Source organism: Molossus molossus, unplaced genomic scaffold, assembly GCF_014108415.1.
Source record: "Molossus molossus isolate mMolMol1 unplaced genomic scaffold, mMolMol1.p scaffold_m16_p_1, whole genome shotgun sequence".
Lineage (NCBI taxonomy): Eukaryota > Metazoa > Chordata > Mammalia > Chiroptera > Molossidae > Molossus > Molossus molossus.
The window spans coordinates 53,123,299-53,144,552 of record NW_023425344.1 but is presented as its reverse complement, the minus strand read 5'-3'; the positions used below and the strand labels follow the sequence as shown (position 1 = coordinate 53,144,552).

At 36.9% G+C, this 21,254-nt stretch overlaps 1 protein-coding gene across 18 annotated transcripts in view; it reads left to right on the top strand.

Moving 5' to 3' along the window:
• Positions 1 to 21,254, top strand: part of ANKRD17 (ankyrin repeat domain 17) — a 193,160-nt gene that overhangs the window by 77,190 nt on the left and 94,716 nt on the right. For all 18 annotated transcript variants that reach the window (XM_036271035.1, XM_036271043.1, XM_036271051.1 and 15 more), the window contains one exon: positions 14,461 to 14,614. In XM_036271035.1, the coding sequence (XP_036126928.1) occupies positions 14,461 to 14,614 (154 nt within the window). The remainder of the gene's footprint in view (positions 1 to 14,460; positions 14,615 to 21,254) is intronic.

The window sequence follows — 21,254 nt, the reverse complement described above, 5'->3', positions numbered from 1 at the left end:
ACTACCCTTAAGATACCTTCTGTAGACATATTGTTATATTTCTACATTTTCTTTAGTTCATTTTTATAATTCTTTTTCTTAGAAAATCATCCAGTTTGGTTAGACTTTCACATTTATTGATTTATAGTATTCAGTTTTCAAATTTTAATAGTTTTCTTTCTCTCATTTTCATATCAGATTTGCCACAACTTCTCTTTTTTTTTTTTTTTATCCTCACCCGAGGACATTTTTTCATTTTTTGTTCAGGTAGAGTGGGAGGGAGAGAGAGGAACTGAGAGAGAGAGAGAAACATCGATGTGAAAGGAACACATCGAATGGTTGCCACCCGCACAACCGACCAGGGCCGGGGACAAACTGCAACCGAGGTACGCGCCCCCAGCGGGAACCGAACCCGGGTCACTCAGGACCGCAGGCCGACGCTCTAACCGCTGAGCCAAACCGGCCAGGGCACAACTTCTCTTTCTTGCTAGAGTTACCTAAGAAACAGTTTTTGTTTTAAATAATTACTTCTGTGCCTCTTCAATTTCTTCATTTCTATTTTTATTGCAAATTATATTGATATATTTTGATTTGTGTTTTATTTTGTAAACTTTTTATTTTATGTATTTCAAATGTTTCTTACGTTGTAATGAATACAGTTGAGGCTCAGTTTTTTTCTTTAAGGACAACTATGGCCAAATCTCATAGGAGACATGTTCATAATTTAAATTCTCATTTTCTCTCTACCCTGAGAGTTAATTAGTAGGCTTTTTGCTCTTATTTTTAAATTTTCAAGTTAATATTATCTTTTTATTGCTACTTTTTAGTTTCTTTTAGCTTTATGGACTAAGACTATAACCTATATTATTATTTTTAATTTGCTGAGACTTTGCTTAAGATATGGTCAGGTTTTTGTTTGTTTTCAACGACTGTATTCTCTATTCATAATATACGAAGCTCCGTGTCACTGTGAAATAGAACTATAGCTCATTAATTTGTTTCTGAATCCTCCGTATCCTTGCATAATCTACATGTTCTCATTTTCTGAGATAGGTATGTAGAGCATGCCCATTAAGTTGTATGAATTTTCTAGTTGCTTATATTTTTAGCATTTTTACTTTATATGTTTCTGTGTTGTATTATTAGGTGCATAAAAGTTGAGTTCTTACATACTTTTGGTGTATAATGTCTATAATCATTATAAAATATTCTTTTTACTATTTAATACTTTTTGCACTTAATTCTAGACTCATATCAGTAATGGTACCCTTTACTGGAATTGCTTTCTTGTGCCTGTATTTTCAACTTGTATGACTAAAAATTTTAGATACTTCTCTCTTTTTTTTTTTTATCCTCACCCGAGGATATTTTTCCATTTTTTTTGTACAGATAGAGTAGGAGGGAGAGAGAGAGAAACATCGACGTGAAGGGACACATCGAGTGGCTGCCACCCGCACGACCAACCAGGGCCGGGGACAAACTGCAACCGAAGTACGTGCCCTTAGCGGGAACTGAACCCGGGTCTCTCTGGACCGCAGGCCGACGCTCTAACCGCTGAGCCAAACTGGCCAGGGCTAAATACTTCTCTTATAATAGCACATAGTTGTTTCCCTTTTTTCTTTTCAGCACTAATCTATGTCCCGTTTTTTAAAATAAGAGAAATTTTTCTACTCACTTTTATATTTACTTGGTCTTTTTCCTAACATTGAAGTTTATGGAAAACATGCTGTATTTTCTTTTATTTTCTTTATTTTTTTTAATTTATTTTTGTTAACAGATATTTCTCCTTTTTTTTCCCCATTGACACCCCTCCCACCCCGTCCCCAGCTTTGCGGTCCATGTCCATCGGTTATGTGTATTTACATATAAGTTCTGTGGTTTATCTCTTCCCTCCCCCACTCATCCCCTCTTCTGAGGGTTGTCAATCTGTACCCTACTCCCACGTCTCTGGGTCTACCCTGTTCCTCAGACTGTTATGTTCATTATATTCCACAAATGAGTGAGATCATATGATATTTGTCTTTCTCTGCTTGACTTGTTTCACTTAGGATAATACTCTCCAGGTCCCTCCATGTCATCTCAAAGGATAAGAGATCTTTCTTTCTTACAACTGCGTAGTACTCCATTGTGTATATGTACCACAGCTTTTTTATCCATTCATCTACTAATGGACACTTGGGCTGTTTCCAGATCTTAGCTACTGTAAATAGTGCTGCTTTGATCTAGGGGTACATATATTCTTTCTGTTTGGTGCTTCAGGCTTCTTAGGGCATATTCCTAGAAGTGGGATCACTGGATCAAATGGCAGTTCAGTTTTTAATTTTTTGAGGCAACACCATAGTGATTTCCATAGTGGCTGCAACAGTCTGCATTCCCACCAGCAGTGTACTAGAGCCCTTTTCTCCACACCCTCGCCAACACTTGTTGTTTGATGATTTGTTGATGGTGGTCATTCTGACAGGTGTGAGGTAATACCTCCTTGTTGTTTTAATTTGCATTTCTCTGATGATTATTGATGTTGAGCATTTCTTCATATGTCTCTTGGCCATTTGTATTACATGTTTGGAGAGGTGTCTCTTTATCTCCTCTGCTCATTTTTTAATTGGGTTCTTTGTCTTCCTTTTGTTGAGTTGTATGAGCACTCTATATATTTTGGAAATGCTCTCCCATACAGTGGGTTGTCTTTCTATTTTGATGCTTGTTTCTTTTGCTGTGCAGGTATTTTCTTACTATCCTCTATTCTCACCCCTTGCCTTTAGCGGAATTTCTTGAATTTTCTTTAATTTGTTTCATTTCTAATTAGGAAAACGTGTGTTTTGCTCCAGTTTTTCTGCAGGCATTAAATTGAATTAAACAGTATTTGTAACTAGTTGCTCCCTTCCTCTGAAAATAGACTTTTGGCATTATTTCCTTTGGTCCTATTTTCTATTTTTTAAAAATAATAACTACTGCCCTGGCCGGTTTGGCTCAGCAGTTGGAGCGTCGGCCTGCGGTACAGAGAGACCCGGGTTCGGTTCCCGCTAAGGGCACGTACCTTGGATGCAGTTTGTCCCCGGCCCTGGTTGGTCATGCGGGTGGCAGCCACTCGATGTGTCCCTTCACATAGATGTTTCTCTCTCTCTCTCTACCTCTCTCTCCCTCCCGCTCTATCTGAACAAAAAATGGAAAAATATCCTCGGGTAAGAATTAAAAATAATAATAATAATAATAACTACCTGAGATATTAAAGATAGTATTATTCTAGCTTCTTTTGTATCTGCTTAGTCTTATTATTCCAAGGCTGCCCTTTCTGCGAGTATTTTTTTTTTGTTGTCTAAATTTCGAATTCACATTTTTCATTAGATGGAGTTTGAGTGTGTTTTTATTTTATCGCAGTTCAGTGTATACATAGATCAGTGTCCAGTGACTCTACTGAAGATTTTATCTTAATATGATTATATAGAAAAATATATTAATTTTGGAATAACTTACTCTTTATTAAGAATCGTAGTATTTTAGCTGAAGTTTATTTAAGAGCAAATCATCCCTGGCTGGTTTGGCTCAGGGGTTAGAGCTTTGGCCCACATACCATGGATTGAGGGTTTGATTCCCAGTCAAGGGCACATGTACCTGGATTGCAGGTTTGATGCCCAGCCCACTTCGGGGTCATACGGGAGGCAACCAGTTGATGTGTCTCTTTCTTTCTCCCTCCCTCTCTCTCTCTCTTTCTCTCCTTTTCCCCCTGTTTCCCTCTTCCCTCTCTTCCACTCTAAAAAAAAAATCAATGGAAAATAATCCTTGGGTGATGATTAACAACAACAAAAAGACCAAAGAAGTTATTAGGTTTCAGGGCCATGTGAAAAAGAGAATAAATTATTACCACTATCATTATGAATGTCTTATTTTACATATAATAAATCTGTGTTTGAGGAAGAGCAAATACCTTATTTTTGGGGGCTTGTTTGAGAGACTTAATGTAAACTAAGAATCTATTCAGTCAATAATAATACATTGACTAAAGTTCCTCAACTTTTTAATATCAAATTTTGTATATACATCTTTTTAATATATTTTATATGCAACATATTTTCATAGTATGTAATATTAGGATTCAGAAACCATTGTTGCTTTGAATAATGTTTACATAGGCTGTTCTCTGAATATCAGTGAATAAGTGATGATACTTCAGTTATGTAAATCTTTAGGTCCATGATGATGACCTTAAGTCAAGTTGTTCTAATGAACTTTTATTTTTTGTAGGTAAGTGGTATCAAGTATGATCACTATAAAATCACTTTATGTTATGGAAATGACAAAATTGGTTTTAAAAATCAAAACATTAACATTTACTCAAAGGAAAAATCATGATAAAAAACATTAAACATCCCTGGCCAGTTTGGCTCAGCGGTTAGAGCATCGGCCTGCGGTCCTGAGAGACCCGGGTTCGGTTCCCGCCAGGGGCACATACCTTGGTTGCAGTTTGTCCCCAGCCCTGGTTGGGTCGTGTGGGTGGCAGCCACCTGATGTGTCGCTTTCACGTCGATGTTTCTCTCTCTCTCTCTCCCTCTCCCTCTATCTGAACAAAATATCGAAAAATGTCCTCGGGTGAGGATTGAAAAAAAAAACAAAAGAAAAAAAAACAACATTAAACATTCTTTCGGAGAGATTTTCCTGCACTGACCTGGAGTAAGAGATCTTCACATTTTAAGCATGGTGAATTTTGGATTGGAATATTTGTTATTTTAAAAATGTGTAATATAGGTAAGATCTAGACAACCTTTCTTGAAATATAGGTTAGCATCCTGAAATTCACATTATGCGCTTGAAATTCATTGGTAAAGGTACAGGGCAGTTCCTAGGACAGCAGAAGCAATAATGCATTGATAGATAGGGGTGGGATGGGAGGATGGGGAGTGTTGAAGGTCAAGAAGTCCAAATTCTGGAGTTACTGGATTGTCATTTTCTAAAGTATATTTATTCAGAGGCTGACCCTTTGTCCCATCCCCACCTCGCATAATAGTCATTTGACATATTGAAGTAAGTTCCTAATAGATTTTATTTGTCATCATATTTATCCAAAACCATCTTTCACAAACACTGATTATGTATCTTACTACAGCATTCCTGGGAGATATTGCGAGTTTGGTTCCAGACCGCTGCAATACAGTGAATATCGCAAGTCACATGAATTTTTTGGTTTCTCAGTACATATATTTACACTAGCATTTTGTCTAAAAAAAAAACAAACTTAAAAATACTTTATTGCTAAAAAATATTAACCATTATTTAAACCATCAGCTAGTCAATCTTTTTGCTGGTGAAAGGTCTTGTTGCTGACTGATCAGAATGGTGGTTGCTGAAGGTTGGGGTGGTTATGGCAATTTCTAAAAATAAGACAGCAATTTAGTGTGACTCATTGATTGACTCTTCCTTTTGCGAATGATTTCTCTGTAGCATGCAATGCTGTTTGATAGCATTTAACCCACAGTAGAACTTTTCAAAATTGAAGTTGATACTCTCAAACCCTCCTGCTGCCCTGTCAACAGTTTATGTAATATTTTAAATCCTTTTGTCATTTCAGTAGTCTTCACAGCATCTTCACCAGTACAATGCATCTCAAGAAACCAATTTTTTTGCTCATCTATAAGAAGCAACTCTTCATCTGTTAAAGTTTTATCATGAGATTGCAACATCTTTAGGCTCATCTTCAGTCTTCATTTCTAATTCTAATTCTCTCACTGATTCCATGTCTACGGTCATCCATGAGGATTGGAATCAGCTTCTTCCAAACTCCTGTTAATGTTGATATTTTGACCTCTTCCCATGTATCATGAATGTTCTTAATGTCATCTAGAATGGTGAATCATTTACAGAAGCTTTTATGTTTACTTTGCCCAGAATCATCAGAGGAATCATTATTGAAGGTGGCTATAGCCTTACAAAATGTATATTCTTAATAAGACTTGAAAGTCAGAATTACTCCTTGATGCATGGGTTTCAGAATGGATGTTTTGTTAGCAGACTTGAAAACAAAATCAGTCTTATCAGAACTCTTTGGTGACCAGGTGCATTGTCAGTAAGTAATATTTTGAAAGGAATCTTTTTTTTTTCTGAGCAGTAGGTCTCACCAGTTTAAAAGTTTGAGTAAACCATGTTGTAAACAGATGTGCTGTTATCCAGTCTTTGTTGTTCTGTTAATAGAGCATGGGCAGAGTAGGTTTCATCTTTTTTTTTTTTTTTAAATCCTCCTCACCCCAGGACATTTTTGCATTTATCTTCAGATAGAGCAGGAGGAAGAGAGTGAGGAAGAGAAAAAAGAGAAACTTCAATGTGAGAGAGAGAAATCAACTGGCTGCCACCCACATGACCCCAATCAGGGCTGGGGACAAAATGCAACCAAGGCACGTGCCCTTAGTGGGAACCGAACCCGGGTCTCTCTGGTCCATGGGCCAACGCTCTAACTGCTGAGTCATACCGGCCAGAGCTTTACCTAATTCTTAAGAATGGTAGGACTGCCCTGGCCAGTTTGCTCAGTGGGTGGCAGCCACTCGATGTGTCCCTTTCATGTCAATGTTTCTCTCTCTCTCTCTCTCTCTGTCCCTCTCTCTCTCTTCCTCTATCTCCTTCCTGCTCTGTCTGAACAAAAAAATGAAAAAATGTCCTCGGGTGAGGATAAAAAAAAAAAAGAATGCTAGTAGCATTGGCTTCAGCTTAAAGTAACTAACTGCATCAGCTCCTAACAAGGGAGTCAGCCTGTCCTTTGAAGTTTTGAAGTCAGGCATTGACTTTTCCTTTCTAGCTATGAAAGTTTTTGATAGAGTCTGCTTCCAATATAAGGCTGTTTTTTTTTTTGTTTTATCTACATTGAAAAATAAGTTGTTTAGAGTAGCAACCTCCATTAGTTATCTTAGCTAGATCTTCTGGATAACTTGCTGCACCTTCTACGTCAGCACTTGCTGTTTCACCTTGCACTTTTATGTTATGGAGGTGGCTTCTTTCCTGAAATCTTACGAACCATCCTGTGCTAGCTTCAAACTTGTCTTCTGTAGCTTCCTCACCTCTTGCAGCCTTCATAGAATTGAAGAGAGTTAGGGCCTTGCTGTGAATTAGGCTTGGCTTAAGGGAATATTATGGCTGGTTTAATCTTCTATCACTATAACTTTCTCCACGTCAACAGTTAGGCTGTTTCACATTCTTATTATTTGTGTATTCACTGAAGTGGTACTTTTGATTTCCTTCAAGAACTTTTCCTTTGCAGTCACAACTTGGCTGTTTGGCACAAGAGGCCTAGCTTTCAGCCTATCTCAGCTTTTTTGACATGCCTTCCTCACTAAGTTTAATCATTTCTAGCTTTTGATTTAAAGTAAGAGATATAGGACTCTTTCAGTTGAACACTTAGAGGCCATTGTAGGGTTATTAATTGGCCAAGTTTCAATATTGTTATGTCTCATTGAATAGGGAGGCCCAGTGAGAGGGAGAGAAAGGGGACAGCTGGTTGGTAGAGCAGTCATAATACACATGACATTTTTTAAAAAATACAATTTTATTGAATTTTAGAGAGAGAAAGGTAGGGGAGAGAGAGGGAAACATTGATGTTAAAGTGAAATACTGATTGTCTTTCTCCTGCCTATCCCCTACTGGGGATTGAGCCCACAGCCTGGACATGTGCCCTGACCGGAAATTGAACACGCAACCTTTCAGTGCACGGTATGACACCCAACCAATTGAGCCAGTTTGGTGAGGACACACATGACATTTATTGAATAAGTTCTCCCATTTATATAGATGCAGTTCATGGTGCCCCAAAACAATTACAATCATAACATCAAAGATCACCATAACAAATATAATAATAATGAAAATGTTTGAAATGTTGCAAGAATGATCAAAATTTGATATAGAGACACATGGAGTGATCAAATGCTGTTGGAAAAATTGCACTGATGGACTTGCTTGACACAGGGTTGCCACAAATATTTGACTTGTACAAAATGCAGTATCTGCAAAGTGCAATTAAATGAAGGTCAGTAAAACAAGTATGCCTATACTTAACTCCTTCAGTAACCTACCATATACATTCTAAGCTTATTGGCACAGTATTAAAAGGTCCCATCTTTCTTAAGCATTATTCTTTTTACCACTCTTATTCAGATTGTTTTTTCTGTGTAATCACTTAGTATCTATTTAGTGCTATTTTAAAATCTTGTTTGATATAGTTAGAGTTGCCTTTCTAGCCTTTCTATGTTGTATATTTTTGAAAAGCATTGATTATAATGAAACCTTTATATTTCCATTCTCCTTTGGCTATCTTATTTCTCTGAACATAAGATGTAATTGGTGATGGATATTTGGTAAATTGAAGAAGTTTGTATATATGGTTAATCAGAGTATACCATATCTTTATGCTTTGAAATAAATAATAGGTTATTACTTTACAAAATGTACTGCTCTTTCGTAATAGCAATGGTAATTTATCGTTTGAAAAGGAGTTAGTTTAAAATGTAATGCTAGTATTCACTGTTGGTCCAGATGAATATACATGCATTTCTAAATTTCCATATGACTTTTTGTTTTCAATATAGAAGTGTACCATTAATGGCATAAATAAATCCAGACCTTGGCTTACATTTATTTAGGGAAGAAAGTAAAAAGAGAAAAAAAAATTTAATTACTTTGTTAATCTAAATAATATTACTGTTAAAAAATAATTTATTTTTTAATCCTCACTTGAGGATATTTTTCTAATTATCTTCAGATAAAGTGGGAGGGAGGGGGAGAGAGAGAAGGAGACAGAAACATTGATGTGAGAGGGGCACATCGACTGGTTGCCTCCCATAGAACCCCAAACCAGGGCTGAGGATGAACCACAATGTCTATCAAGGTACGTGCCCTAGACCAGGATCGAACCCATGACTCATTGGTCCATGGATCAACCCTGTAACTGCTAAGCCAAACTGGCCAAGGCAAGACTAATTTTCTTAAACAAAAGCAATCTCTGCAGTGAAACATCACCTTTATTCTTTCAAGGGGTTTAATATGTATATAACTAAACTATAGACGCTAGTGTAATCAATCCTCTATAAATAATAAGTCAATAAAGATAGCATTTTGCTTTACGTGCTACCGAATGTACAGTTTTTCTATATTTATAAATATATCTTTAAATTTATTTTTTAAAATGTAGCTAACTATGCCTTCTCCAAATGCATTTACAGTCTTTCATAATCTGAAAGGGAAGGATCTCCAAACCACCTTTTATTATTCTAGAATTATTTAAGTACTAACAATGTGGTGACTTCTGGTCAAGATGGTGGTGTAGGTAAACGCGGTATCGTGTCCTCCCACAACCACATCAAAGTTACAACTAAAGTACAGAACGACCATCATTCAAAACAGCCTGAAATCAAGCTGAATGGAGGGGCAGAGGCAGATGGGCTGGTCCTGCACCCACGTGTGGCAGATAAAAATCAGGAGGATGCCTTAGCTGGGAAGGTCCTCCCTGAGGACTGAGGGGTCCCCGTCCCATACCAGGCGCCCCGCTCAGGGTTCCAGTGCCAGGAAGAGAAGTCCCCATAACTTATGGCTGGAAAAACCAATGGGAACTGAGGCTTAGGGAGGCTGAAGTGGCTGGAGCCCCAGACAGCTCCTCTTAAAGGGCCCACACACGGACTTATCAGACTTTCTCCCTCTAAGCTTGGAGGGGAGGCAGCTTGAGGGGCACCAGAGACATTCAGTGAAGAACTGAGCTGTTTGGCACTGGAGTGAGGGCTGGAGAGGGGGCTTTCTCCAGGACAGATGTGCTGTCGGAGGCCTTTGTTCCTTTGGTGAGCCCTTCCCTGGGGTGGCAGACAGCCACCATATCTGGGACTCCAACAACCTGGCTCCCCCTGGTTGCCCCGCCCTGGTGATTCCCTGAGGCCTTGCCCCACCCAACTTTCAGGCCCACCCAAGCTGTTGCCAGTTGCTTAGCAATAGGATTGGCCTGTCTTGGATCCTGCTTCAGGTTTTCCTAAATTCTTTCAAACAAGCAGCATCTGGTCTCAGCTAGCTCCATACCTCTTGTTAAGTAATACATAGAAACAAACACAAGGAGGCAGCCACAATGAGGAGACAAAGAAACAGATCTTAAATGAAAGAACAGAACAAAATCCTAGGAAAAGAACTAAGTGAAGTGTAGATAAGCAACCTAACAGATGCTGAGTTCAAAGTACTGCTTATAAGGATGCTCAGTGAACTTAGTAAGAACTTCAGTGAACTTAGTGAGGGCCTCAAGAGCATAAAAAAGGACCAGTCAGAAATGAAGGAGGCACTAACTGAAATAAAGAATAATTTACACAGATTCAATAGTAGAGTAGGTAAAGCCAAGAAGCAAACCATCGATTTGGAATATAAGGAAGCAAAAAACACCCAATCAGAACAGCAGAAAGAAAAAGAATCCAAAAAAATGAGGATATAGTGTAAGGAGCCTCTGGGACAACTTCAAGCGTGCCAACATTCACATCCTGAGGGTGCCAGAAGGAGAAGAGAGAGAACAAGAAATCAAAAACCTATTTGAAACAATAATGGCAGAAAACTTTCCTAACTTGGTGAAGGAAACAGACATACAAGTCCAGGAAGCACAGAGAGTCCGAAACAAGAAGAACCCCAAGAGGCCCACACCAAGACACATCATTGTCAAAATGCAAAAAGTTCAAGACAAAGAGAGAATCTTAAAAGCAGCAAGAGAAAGGCAGCTAGTTACCTACAAGGGAGTTCCCATAAGGCTGTCAGCTGATTTCTCAAAAGAATCTTTGCAGGCCAGAAGGGAGTGGCAAGAAATATTCAGAATGATAAAAAGCAAGAACCTACAACCAAGATTAGTCTATCCTGCAAAGCTGTCATTTAGAATCGATGGCCATATAGTTTCTCAGACAAGAAAAAGTTAAAGGAGTTCATCACCACCAAACCGTTGTTATACGAAATGTTGAAGTGTCTTTTTGAATAAAAAGATAAAATATATGAACAAACAAAATGTCAGTGAATACATATCTGTTGACAATTGAATCTACAAACAAAATGAACAAGTAGAACAGAAAAATTCTCATAGATACTGAGAACATTCTTTGGTTGCCAGATGGGAGGGGGTTTGGGGGAATGGGTGAAAAAGGTGAAGGGAATAAAAAGTACAAATTGGTTGCTAGACTGACAAACCTCAAGGGGAAGGGGGTTGGGGGTGGGAGGAGATAAGCTAAAGAACTTATATTTATAACCAATGGACACAGACAACAGTGTGGGAAAAGGCAGGAGGGGGCGAGAGTAGGGAGGAGGGAGTCAACAGGGGAATAATGAGGCATATCTGTAATACATTTAACAATAAAGATAAAAAAAAAAAAAAAAAGTACTAACAATGTGATGCCTATAGTTCTAGTTGCTACTTATATATTAGTAAACCAAACAAGTTCCTGTTTCTATGAAGGTTAGAAAGGCAATAAATATATATAATAAGTCATATGTGATAAATCTGAAAAATTGTGCAAAATAAAAATCTAGAGATGTCTGAGAGACTTGTTTAGATCTTATAGGAAGCAGCTGAAGCAGTTTTGGTACCTGGGTCTTTAGATTCAAATAGTATCCTTGAAATTAGTTTTCTTCATTAATCTTAAACTGGTAGTGGGGAAGATATAATAAATATTCATTCCTAAATTTTTTTTTAATCCTCATACCTTTAAAAAATCTATATATAGAATTTACAAGTAATTTAAATTTACTGATTTTTATTACCACATTTTTCACATTGTGAGAATAGTATACTGAAAAAAAACAACGTTAAGAGTCCTGGCCAGTTTAGCTCAGCTCATAGAGTATTGGCCTGTGGACCAAAGAGTCTCAGGTTCAGTTTTGGTCAAGGGCACCTACCTTGGTTGAGGTTTGGTCCCTGGCCCTGGTTGGGTTGTGGGGGTGGCAACAATTGATGTGTCTCTCACATGGATGTCTCTGTCTGTCTCTCCCCCCACCCTCCTCTTTCCCTCTTTCGCACTCTGACTGAAGATAAATGGAAAAAATATCCTCGGGTGAGGATTAAATGACAACAACAAAAAAACAATGTGAGAGTTTATGGAGAAGTTTTAATTAAGTCAGTTAGAAATCTTAATATCCCTCATGAAGATATTGACATGCATTTTTCTTAGTAAATTTTACCAAGCCTAGTTCAGATACAACCTGACATAGGGGACTTTGTGTCTGCAAATCACTTGTGATTGAAATTTAATGTATGATTTAACAGTTAACTTTCTGACTTCTCTTATAGTAATCCCTCTGTTCATACATACAGAAATTTTATACTTGTCTACCAGTGACACATTCTTTCTTCTTTTCTTCTCTTAACCAATTAGTTATTTCATTCAAAATCCTGTCATATTATTTTTCTGCATGTATTATCTTCTTGGAACAGTTCTAATACTTCTGATCTGTACTTTTAATTTGGCACTAACTGCACTATTTGAGATCCTATGTTTTCTAAAAGTATAAAATAGTATATATGTTTTTATTTGTTTATTTTACCTGTTTATTTTCTTTTTTTTTTTCTTTTAATATAGAGTGGGAGGGGGAAGAGAGGGAGAGAGAAAGACATTCATATGAGACAGACACATTGATTGGTTGCTTCCCACACAACCCTGACCGTGGTGAGGAGCAATGCAACAGCGATATGTGCCCTTGACCAGAAATGGAACTGAACACTCTTTGCTTGGTCTTGGGGCTGATGCTCTCCACTGTGCAGAACCAGTCAGGGCTCCTTTATTTTCTTTATTCTGTCTTCTCCTATTGGATTGAAGAACTGGAATATTGTTTAACAGAAAATTTAATTACTAAGCCAGTTTTCTTTAGAAACTCATCTTCTTAACTCTCTTGCATCTTGACAATTGTTACTAATTGGTTGAAGTTAAACATACTGTAAAACTTTTAAAATATTTACTGAGATCATTTTCAGAGTGTTTTGTGTCTATTTGTATTTAAAATATTAGAAACCTGAAATGTTATTTCATGTTAAACTGCATTAGGTTAGGAAATTTAGAGAGGAACATTAGTTTCTCCAATTTTAATAACCTTTAGTAGTAAATGTGTTGATTAAATATAGCAGTTATACCTGTTTACAAGACAGGTGACTTTCAAAGAGGGAACAATACAGGATTTCTGATATGAACGCTGAGAATATATTCCTTAAGATTTTTTTCTTTTCTTATTTCTGACATCTAAATACTAGGCATGAATGTAATTGTGTTCTAGGTTAGTAATTACTTTTTTACCTGTTTTAGATAGTGCAGGGTTAAGAATACCTTAGATTTTCTAAATAAATTTTTCCTGATTATGTCAGATAGTAACATTTTATATATAATAATTATCAACTTTTTTTAAATGGGAAAGTATATTGTAGTACCTATTTGTAAGTAGCATTGTGATAAAAAATGTCAAAACAAACAAACTTTTCTCTGTGTCTTTGGAGTTGGCTATTTTCTGATTCTTTAAACTAACTGTACTACTATCATTGTATTCTTCATTGCCATGTACTCTGTTTTCAAAAGGCCAGTTTCACCTTAAGCAATAAGTGTTAATTTTATGAAATCTCCACTTTTGAATATGTCCTTTTAATATTGTGTGTGACAAAATGGGAAATATACATAAAGCACTTTTGCTTCATATGAAAGTATGGTGTTTGCAGGAAAAGCATTTGTGTTCTTTTTAGGTGTCAGGTGAATTAGCTCCTCTTTTTTTTTTTTTTCATGAAATGCCATTTTTGCTGGAAAATATAACTGACAGATACATTATACTGATTATACTTGGCTGTTTGGCAATAGTTCTCGAAGTGAGCCTGTCACTTGAAGGAAAATGACTGGCCATTATTTTTGCCAGTGTTAAAATTAAGTTTTCAAGCACAAATTAGGATTTTGGAAATGTATTTACCTGAGTTTAAAACCTTTTCAGAATTTAGAAACTTTTCTGATAAAATTGTGGTGATGTTAATGAAGATGATTTTTTTTTGAGATTGTAGTTTAATTTCTAATATGATAAATATTTATAAATTTAATCTTTATATATAAAGTCCTTGGGGCTGCAGTACTTTAGATGTGTAATAAAGGGATGCTGAGAGCAAAAATTCTAAGAACTGCTGATTTAGATACTCTGCCTAAGTCAAAGTTTTACAGTCTAACCTTATAACCTTCCCTCTACCCAACCCTCACCCCACCAAATTAAAATAGAAAAGAATACATATGATTTTTGTTTAAAATCTAGACTGCATTTTAATAATATGTTCTTAAATTTTTCTACAACTGTAATTTTCTCTTTTAGAAACATTGGGCTTATATAATCCCATTGAATTTGTTTAATATTGCACTGAATTTGTTATCATTGATATTTGTGTTAAAATATTTTTTCTCTCTTCCTTTTTCTTCTGTTTATTTCTCTTCTCATTTTCCCCATCTTCTTTTATTCCTCCCTTCCTTTCTGTTTGTATTTGTTTTCTAGGTGGAATCTTTCATTTTGGATCAGGATGATCTGGAAAATCCAATGCTGGAAACGGCTTCTAAGTTGCTCTTGTCAGGTACTGCTGATGGTGCAGACCTCAGGACAGTAGATCCAGAAACACAAGCTAGACTGGAAGCTTTACTAGAAGCTGCAGGTAAGTCTGCAAACTCCACATCTATAATAAGTCTACCTAATTATCTAAAGTTACAGTAAACCTAAAAAATTTCTGTTACCAATGTATGATCTTGGATATTTAGTATCATACTATTTATAAAGGTTAATGTATTATTTTTTAGATAATTACATGGAACATTTCATTAAATAATATTTTTATTGCCAAAGTAAAATATAAGGTTGCTGTCAACCTTTTTATACAGAGGGACTTCTTATACAGTCGATTTTCCTTAGTCCCGAATTCCATATTTGTGAATTTGCCTACTTGATAAAATGTATTTGTACCCCAAAATTAGTACTCACAGCACTTTCTCAGTCTTTCATAGAAATGCACAGAATGGTGAAAATTTTGAGTCGTCCTACACACATGTTCCCCGCTGAGGTGGAATAAGGTGATGTTCTACCTTCTTGTTTCAGCTGTCATACTGTAAACAAGTGTCCTTTTCACGATCTCTTTAGTGCCACATTTTTCAAATTTTTGTGCCTTTTGTTGGTAATATCACTGTTTAAAATGGCCCCCAAGTATAATGCTAAAATGCTACCAAGTGTTTCTAAATGTGAGAAGGCTGTGATGTGCCTTAAGAAAAATACAAGTTTGATAAGCTGCTTTCAGGCATGAATTATAGTGCTGTTAGTCATGATTTAAATGTTAGTGAATCAACTATATATTAAATAAGGTTGCCTTTAAACAAAAATACACATAAAACAAACCTATATATTGAGTGGTTAATCGAAATGATGTGACCAGAGGCTTGAAAGAACCTAATCCTGTTTTCCTGTAGAAGCAATGGTTCAGTGTTCATTAATTCAGTGTTCCCAGCAGCTCTGCAGAACATAAATACTATGAATAACGAGAATCGACTGTATATAATTCCCCCCCACTTTTTTTGTCATAAACTGTCTCTTGAAACCCTGGAAAGTGAATTATCATTGTATTTTTGAAAAGTGGACCATTATCATATTGTCTCTATAGGAACAGTGTTTTAATTAAAGATTACATGACATAGTCAAAGATTTAGCATCATATATATATATATTTTTTTTTTTTCTTTTCAAAGTAGACGTAAATATACTATGTTTGTGGTTTGAGCACCTTAATGTGCTATGTATTGTACATGCAATGCATGTAAACTGCTACTTAATTACAGAATAAAACTGACCTATTACTGTTTGATAACCCTTTCAGTAAATAACTTTAAACACAGCATCTAAATATTTGGAGGACTCATGGTTAAGTTTGATTTCTGTCCAGAGTGGATTATTCTAGAATGGATTATCAGAGGGATGAAAACATAGTAGGGCCACATGCAAGGTCCTGTCCTTGAGTATAGAAACCTCTTTGTTACAGAATAGTAAAGATATGGTTTAGCATTTGCCAGAAATTTGATGTTGCTGTAGAAGTTTGTGTGAGGGAAACAGGTATTGTAAAATAATTTGAAAACATTTCATAAGAGGAACAGGGAATGTTTCTCCTGAAGATGAGAAGACTCAGGTTGAGTACAAGAGGGATGTTTTTTTTTCTGTGGCAGAACCAGATTTAAAAATACTGCTATATAAAAGTAGATTTCAGCCAAAAAAAAGCTACTTTTGGAGGTAGAGTTAGTTCCATTTTATTTTCATTATAGACGCTAACAAGCAATCCTGCTTCCTCTCTTCATTTCTCTCGTTCTCCTCTCCCTCCCTCATTTATCTCTTTCCTTTTTTTTTTGGTTAATCCTTACCCAAGAATATTGTTTCATTGAATTTTTAAAGAGAGTGAAAGAGAAGGGGGTGAGGTAAGGAGAAAGAGAGAAGTGCGAGAGATGTTTGAGAGACACATTGATGGGTTGCCTACTGAACGACCCTAACTGGAGCATGCCCTTGACCAGAATCAAACCCAAGATACTGTGGTCCTCAGGGCAGTGCTCTAACTGCTGAGCCAAACTGGCCAGGGCTTTCTCCTTCCCTTTTTTAAATGAAAATTTTCACATACAAACCCAGAAGGAATAGCATAATGAACTCTTGGCATATCCATCATCCAGCTTCAACAGCCATCAGTGTATGGACGTTTTTGTTTTGTTTTGTTTTTATACTCACCCGAGGACATTTTTCAATAATTTGTTCAGACAGAATGGGAGGGAGGGAGGGAGAGAGAGAAACATCAACGTTTGGGACACATCGAGTGACTGCCACCCACACGACCCAGCCAGGGCCGGGGACAAACTGCAACCGAGGTACGTGCCCTTAGCGGGAACTGAATCTGGGTCTCTCCAGACCGCAGGCCAATGCTCTAACCACTGAGCCAAACCGGCCAGGGCTGTATGGATGTTTTTGTTTCATCTTTATACATTACCACCTCACTAACTCCCCACCCCACATGTTAATTTAAAGCAAATCTAAGCATCATATTATTTCATATATAAATACTTCACTATGTACCTCTAACTTAAGAACTTCTTAAAAAATAAATATAACTATAATACCGTTACATAGCTTAAAAAAAATAATAGTAATTTCTTAATATTGCAAGATATCCTGTCAGTGTTGAGATTTTTCCAATTGTTTTATAATGGTCATTTTTACATCTGGTGTGTTTGAATTAGCACTCAAACAAGTTTTACATTATTTTTTATGTTAATGATTTTTTTAATGGTCTTTTAGTCATAACAGTTCCTTTATCCTTTTTACCCCCCTGCTTATTTTTGAAGAAATGAGCCATTTGTCTCACTCTATGAATTTTACCACTTGTACCTCTGTATGTTGTCATTTCCTGAATCAGAATTCAGATCCAGTTATTTGACTAGGTTTCGGTTTATTTTGTTTTTAGCAAGAATGGTCATTCTTGGTGTTTATATTTCCTTATATATCACATAGGTACTCTGGTTGTTTCTCTTTTAACGATGTTCAGATTGATTACAGCTTAGGCATCTTGAGAAAAGGTGCTTGAGAAATGTTTTTGAGACCTTGTCTAAAAATGCCTTTTGTACTATCCTCATACTTGATAGTTTGACTAGGTATAGAAGACTAGTTTAAAAATCACTTTTCTTTCATACTTTTGAAGTTATTGCTCCTTTGTCTCCTAATTTTTGGTGTTGCATTTCATAAGTTTGACACCACACTTATTTAGGATATTCTCCTTATCTCTGCTACTTTTCCTTACCCTTCCTTCTCCAAAGTGTTCCAGTTTTTGACATTTTAAGATTTTGAGCCCTGGCCAGTTTGGTTCAGCGGTTAGAGCGTCGGCCTGCGGTCCGGAGACCCGGGTTCAGTTCCCGCTAAGGGCACGTACCTCGGTTGCAGTTTGTCCCCGGCCCTGGTTGGTCATGCGGGTGGCAGCCACTCGATGTGTCCCTTCACATCGATGTTTCTCTCTCTCCTTCCTCTCTCTCCCTCCCACTCTATCTGTACAAAAAATGGGAAAATATCCTCGGGTGAGGATAAAAAACAAACAAACAAAAAAAAAAGATTTTGATCTTATTTTGAATATTTTTGGCTATCTTTCACACTTAAGATTTCAGATGCTTGGTAAACCCTGGGTTTTGTTTGTAGTCAGTAACAATGCCATTAAAAGCTAAATTCAAAGTGTACATTCATGTGCTGTCAACTGGTGGATTTTACTACATAGTGCTTATTATTCAGTATATATAATATATATTATATATGTAATGTAACTAGTTTCCTATTGCAGTGTAACAATTTATAATAAACAGCAGTGTAACACAATACTCATTTACTATCATTTAGTTTCTGTAGATAAGATGTCAGGGCATACGGCGAGGGTAGATTCTTTTGCTCAGGGTCTTATGGACTGAACTCAAGGTGTCACCTGACTTGAGTTCTCATCTGTAGGCTGTAGTGAGAAAGTTCACTTCTAAGTTTATTGTTAGTAGCAGAATTCAGTTCCTTGGGATTTTAGGGCTGAGGTTCCAACTTCCTCATAGACTGTTAGCTAGGGCTGCTTTCATTTCCTTGAGGTTGCCCACATTCTTTGATATGTGGTGCCCTGTAGCTTTGACTCCTTCTCGTGCTTTGCATCTCTGTCTGTCTTTTCTCTAGTCAGTCAAAGAAATCTCTTTATGGGTCATGTGATGAGGTCAGGCCCACCCAGATAACCTTCCTATCTTCTGTGCCATGTAACATATCCTAATTATAGGGATAAAAAATCTGTCAAATTCACAGTCCCAAGGATTATACCAGAGCTAGTAATGGTGGGAACATTTTAGAATTCCTAGAAAACACTGATTGGACAGAGACTCTTCCATGGAGCCGCCAAATGTCAGTATCTTTAAGCCTTTTCTCTGTGGTGTTCACATTCTTAAGAGACGCACCTGCCAGTTTTTGTGTGGTCAATTATAAATCTGGCTGCCAGCATTTTGAATTTTGATCTCTTTATTGATTTTTAGAGAGACAGGAAGGGAGGGAGGGAGGGAGGGAGGGAGAGAGAGAGAGAGAGAGAGAGAGAGAGAGAGAGAGAACATTGATTAGCTACCTTCTGCATGTCCCCCATTGGGGATTTGCCCCACAACTCGGGCATGTGCCCTGACTGGGGATCGAACTCGTGACCTCTTGGTGCATGGGCCGATGCTCAACCAATGAGCCACACCAGCGGGCACTGCCAGCATTTTGAAAGCAAAAAGTGGAAAGGGGACTGATGATCTCACTGTTTATCATGCATGTTTACTTAAGCACCTCAATTTCAGTTTAGTATTTCGTCTCCTCCTCCTATACATGGTGTCCTGGTGTCTCCTAGTCCAAGGTCTTTCTGGTTTGTTTGTTTGCTTTTTAGAGAATAATCACCTGGCTGTGCAGTTTAGTTATGTATAGAGTCTTAAGTGTCTGCTTCTCAGAGGTGTTCAGTCTCTCTGTTTGCCGATCCAAGCCTCACCTCTGTATCTGGCACCTGTAATTCCTGAGTCCTGTTGCAGCGATAACCTTGTTTCTCTGTTATCTGTGTTTTCATTTCTTTTGTTCCTTACTTTGTCTTCATAAGTATTAGCTTATTTTACAAATGTCTTTTACTTTTATTAAAGATGGAGTTTCTGTTGGATTTAATTGTCCTTTGAATAAGTTATAAGAGGAAAAAGGGGGGAAATAATTACCTTAAAATTATCTTAAAATCAGAAATGTAGATAATCTTTTAGTATATCTTTCTGAAGTCATAGGATTCTGCTGTTCAATTGATTAACTGTTAGAATTTGAGAAGAATAAATCGGTCATCACACGTTTTTGTTTTTGTTTTTTTTTTCACAGACTAATATCTAATAACTGGATATGACTAGTTAAAAAGGACTATCATAATCCAGAGTAGATAGAATAAATTAAGCTTCCATCACTGTGTATTCATTTGAGAGGTTACCACGTATTTCTTAGTTTACCTCCTAGTTATCCTTGCTAAAATAGTTTACTTTTGAAAATATGAGAATTTCATAAAAATTTAATATGGAGTAGTATATTTTTTCTGTGTGTGTTTTTTCATATTTGTTTTTTTTATCTTCACTGAGGACACTTTTGCATTTATCTTCAGATAGAGTGGGAGGGAGACGGGAGGTAGAGAGAGAGAGAGAAAAAATATCGATGTGGGACATATCAAGAGAGACATATCAAGTGGTTGCCATCCACATGACTCCAACCGGGGCCAGGGACAAACTGCAACCAAGGTACGTGCTCTTAGCGGGAACTGAACCCGGGACTCTCCAGTTCGCGGGCCGATGCTCTAACAGCTGAGCCAAACTGGCCAGGGACTGTGTGTTGTTGTTGTTTTTTTGTTTTTTTGTTTTTTTTCTTTTTTTAAATCTAAGTGATCCAGGTATATCCTCATGCCTAGTTCTGTTTCTAACACTGAGAAAAATAGCTTCTCTGAGTTGGCTACAAAAAATGGAGCTAGTTCTCGCCTATGATAATGCATATGTAACCTTGGTCTCAGTAGTGCCTTAGGATTGATATGTTGTTTTTTTTAATCCTTACCCAAGGATATCTTTTGATTGATGAAAGGGAAAGTAGGGTGGGGGGAGAGAAAGAGATATCAATGTGAGAGAGACACATCAATTAGTTGCCTCCCATGTGACCCTGGCCTGGCCAGGGATCAAACATACAGGTACATGCCCTTGACCGGAATCAAACCCTGAACCCTTTGGTCAACAGATGGATACTCTAACTGCTGAGCCCAACTGGCCAGGACAGTGTTGGTATCTGTTTTAAGAAATATTACTAGAGCAGATTCTGTCTACAGTTGGCTTTTAATATAATTGACACAAATTATATAGTTTGTACCAGTCTTATTAGACCAAAAGTGCTTTTATCTTTTGCACATCTTGATTGAAGTAGATACTAAATTTGACTGCTCTGAACGCATCATATCTAAAATCATAAAGGCTTCTTTCCAGATTTATTTTTGGTTCCATATGTACAATATTTGATATTTTAGATTTCTCAAAATAAAAGGTAAACATATATATATATATATTTTTTTTAACACAAACTTTTAGCTCTACTGTTATGAGAAAGCTGCATAGATAACTTTTATTATTTCTAGTTGGGTGGTCTTTTTAGTCTATGTCTTAGTTAAATATGTTTGAAAAAAATTCATAATAGTATTTCTTAAACTTTAATGTGCATTAAGTCACTTGGGTATCTCTTTTAAA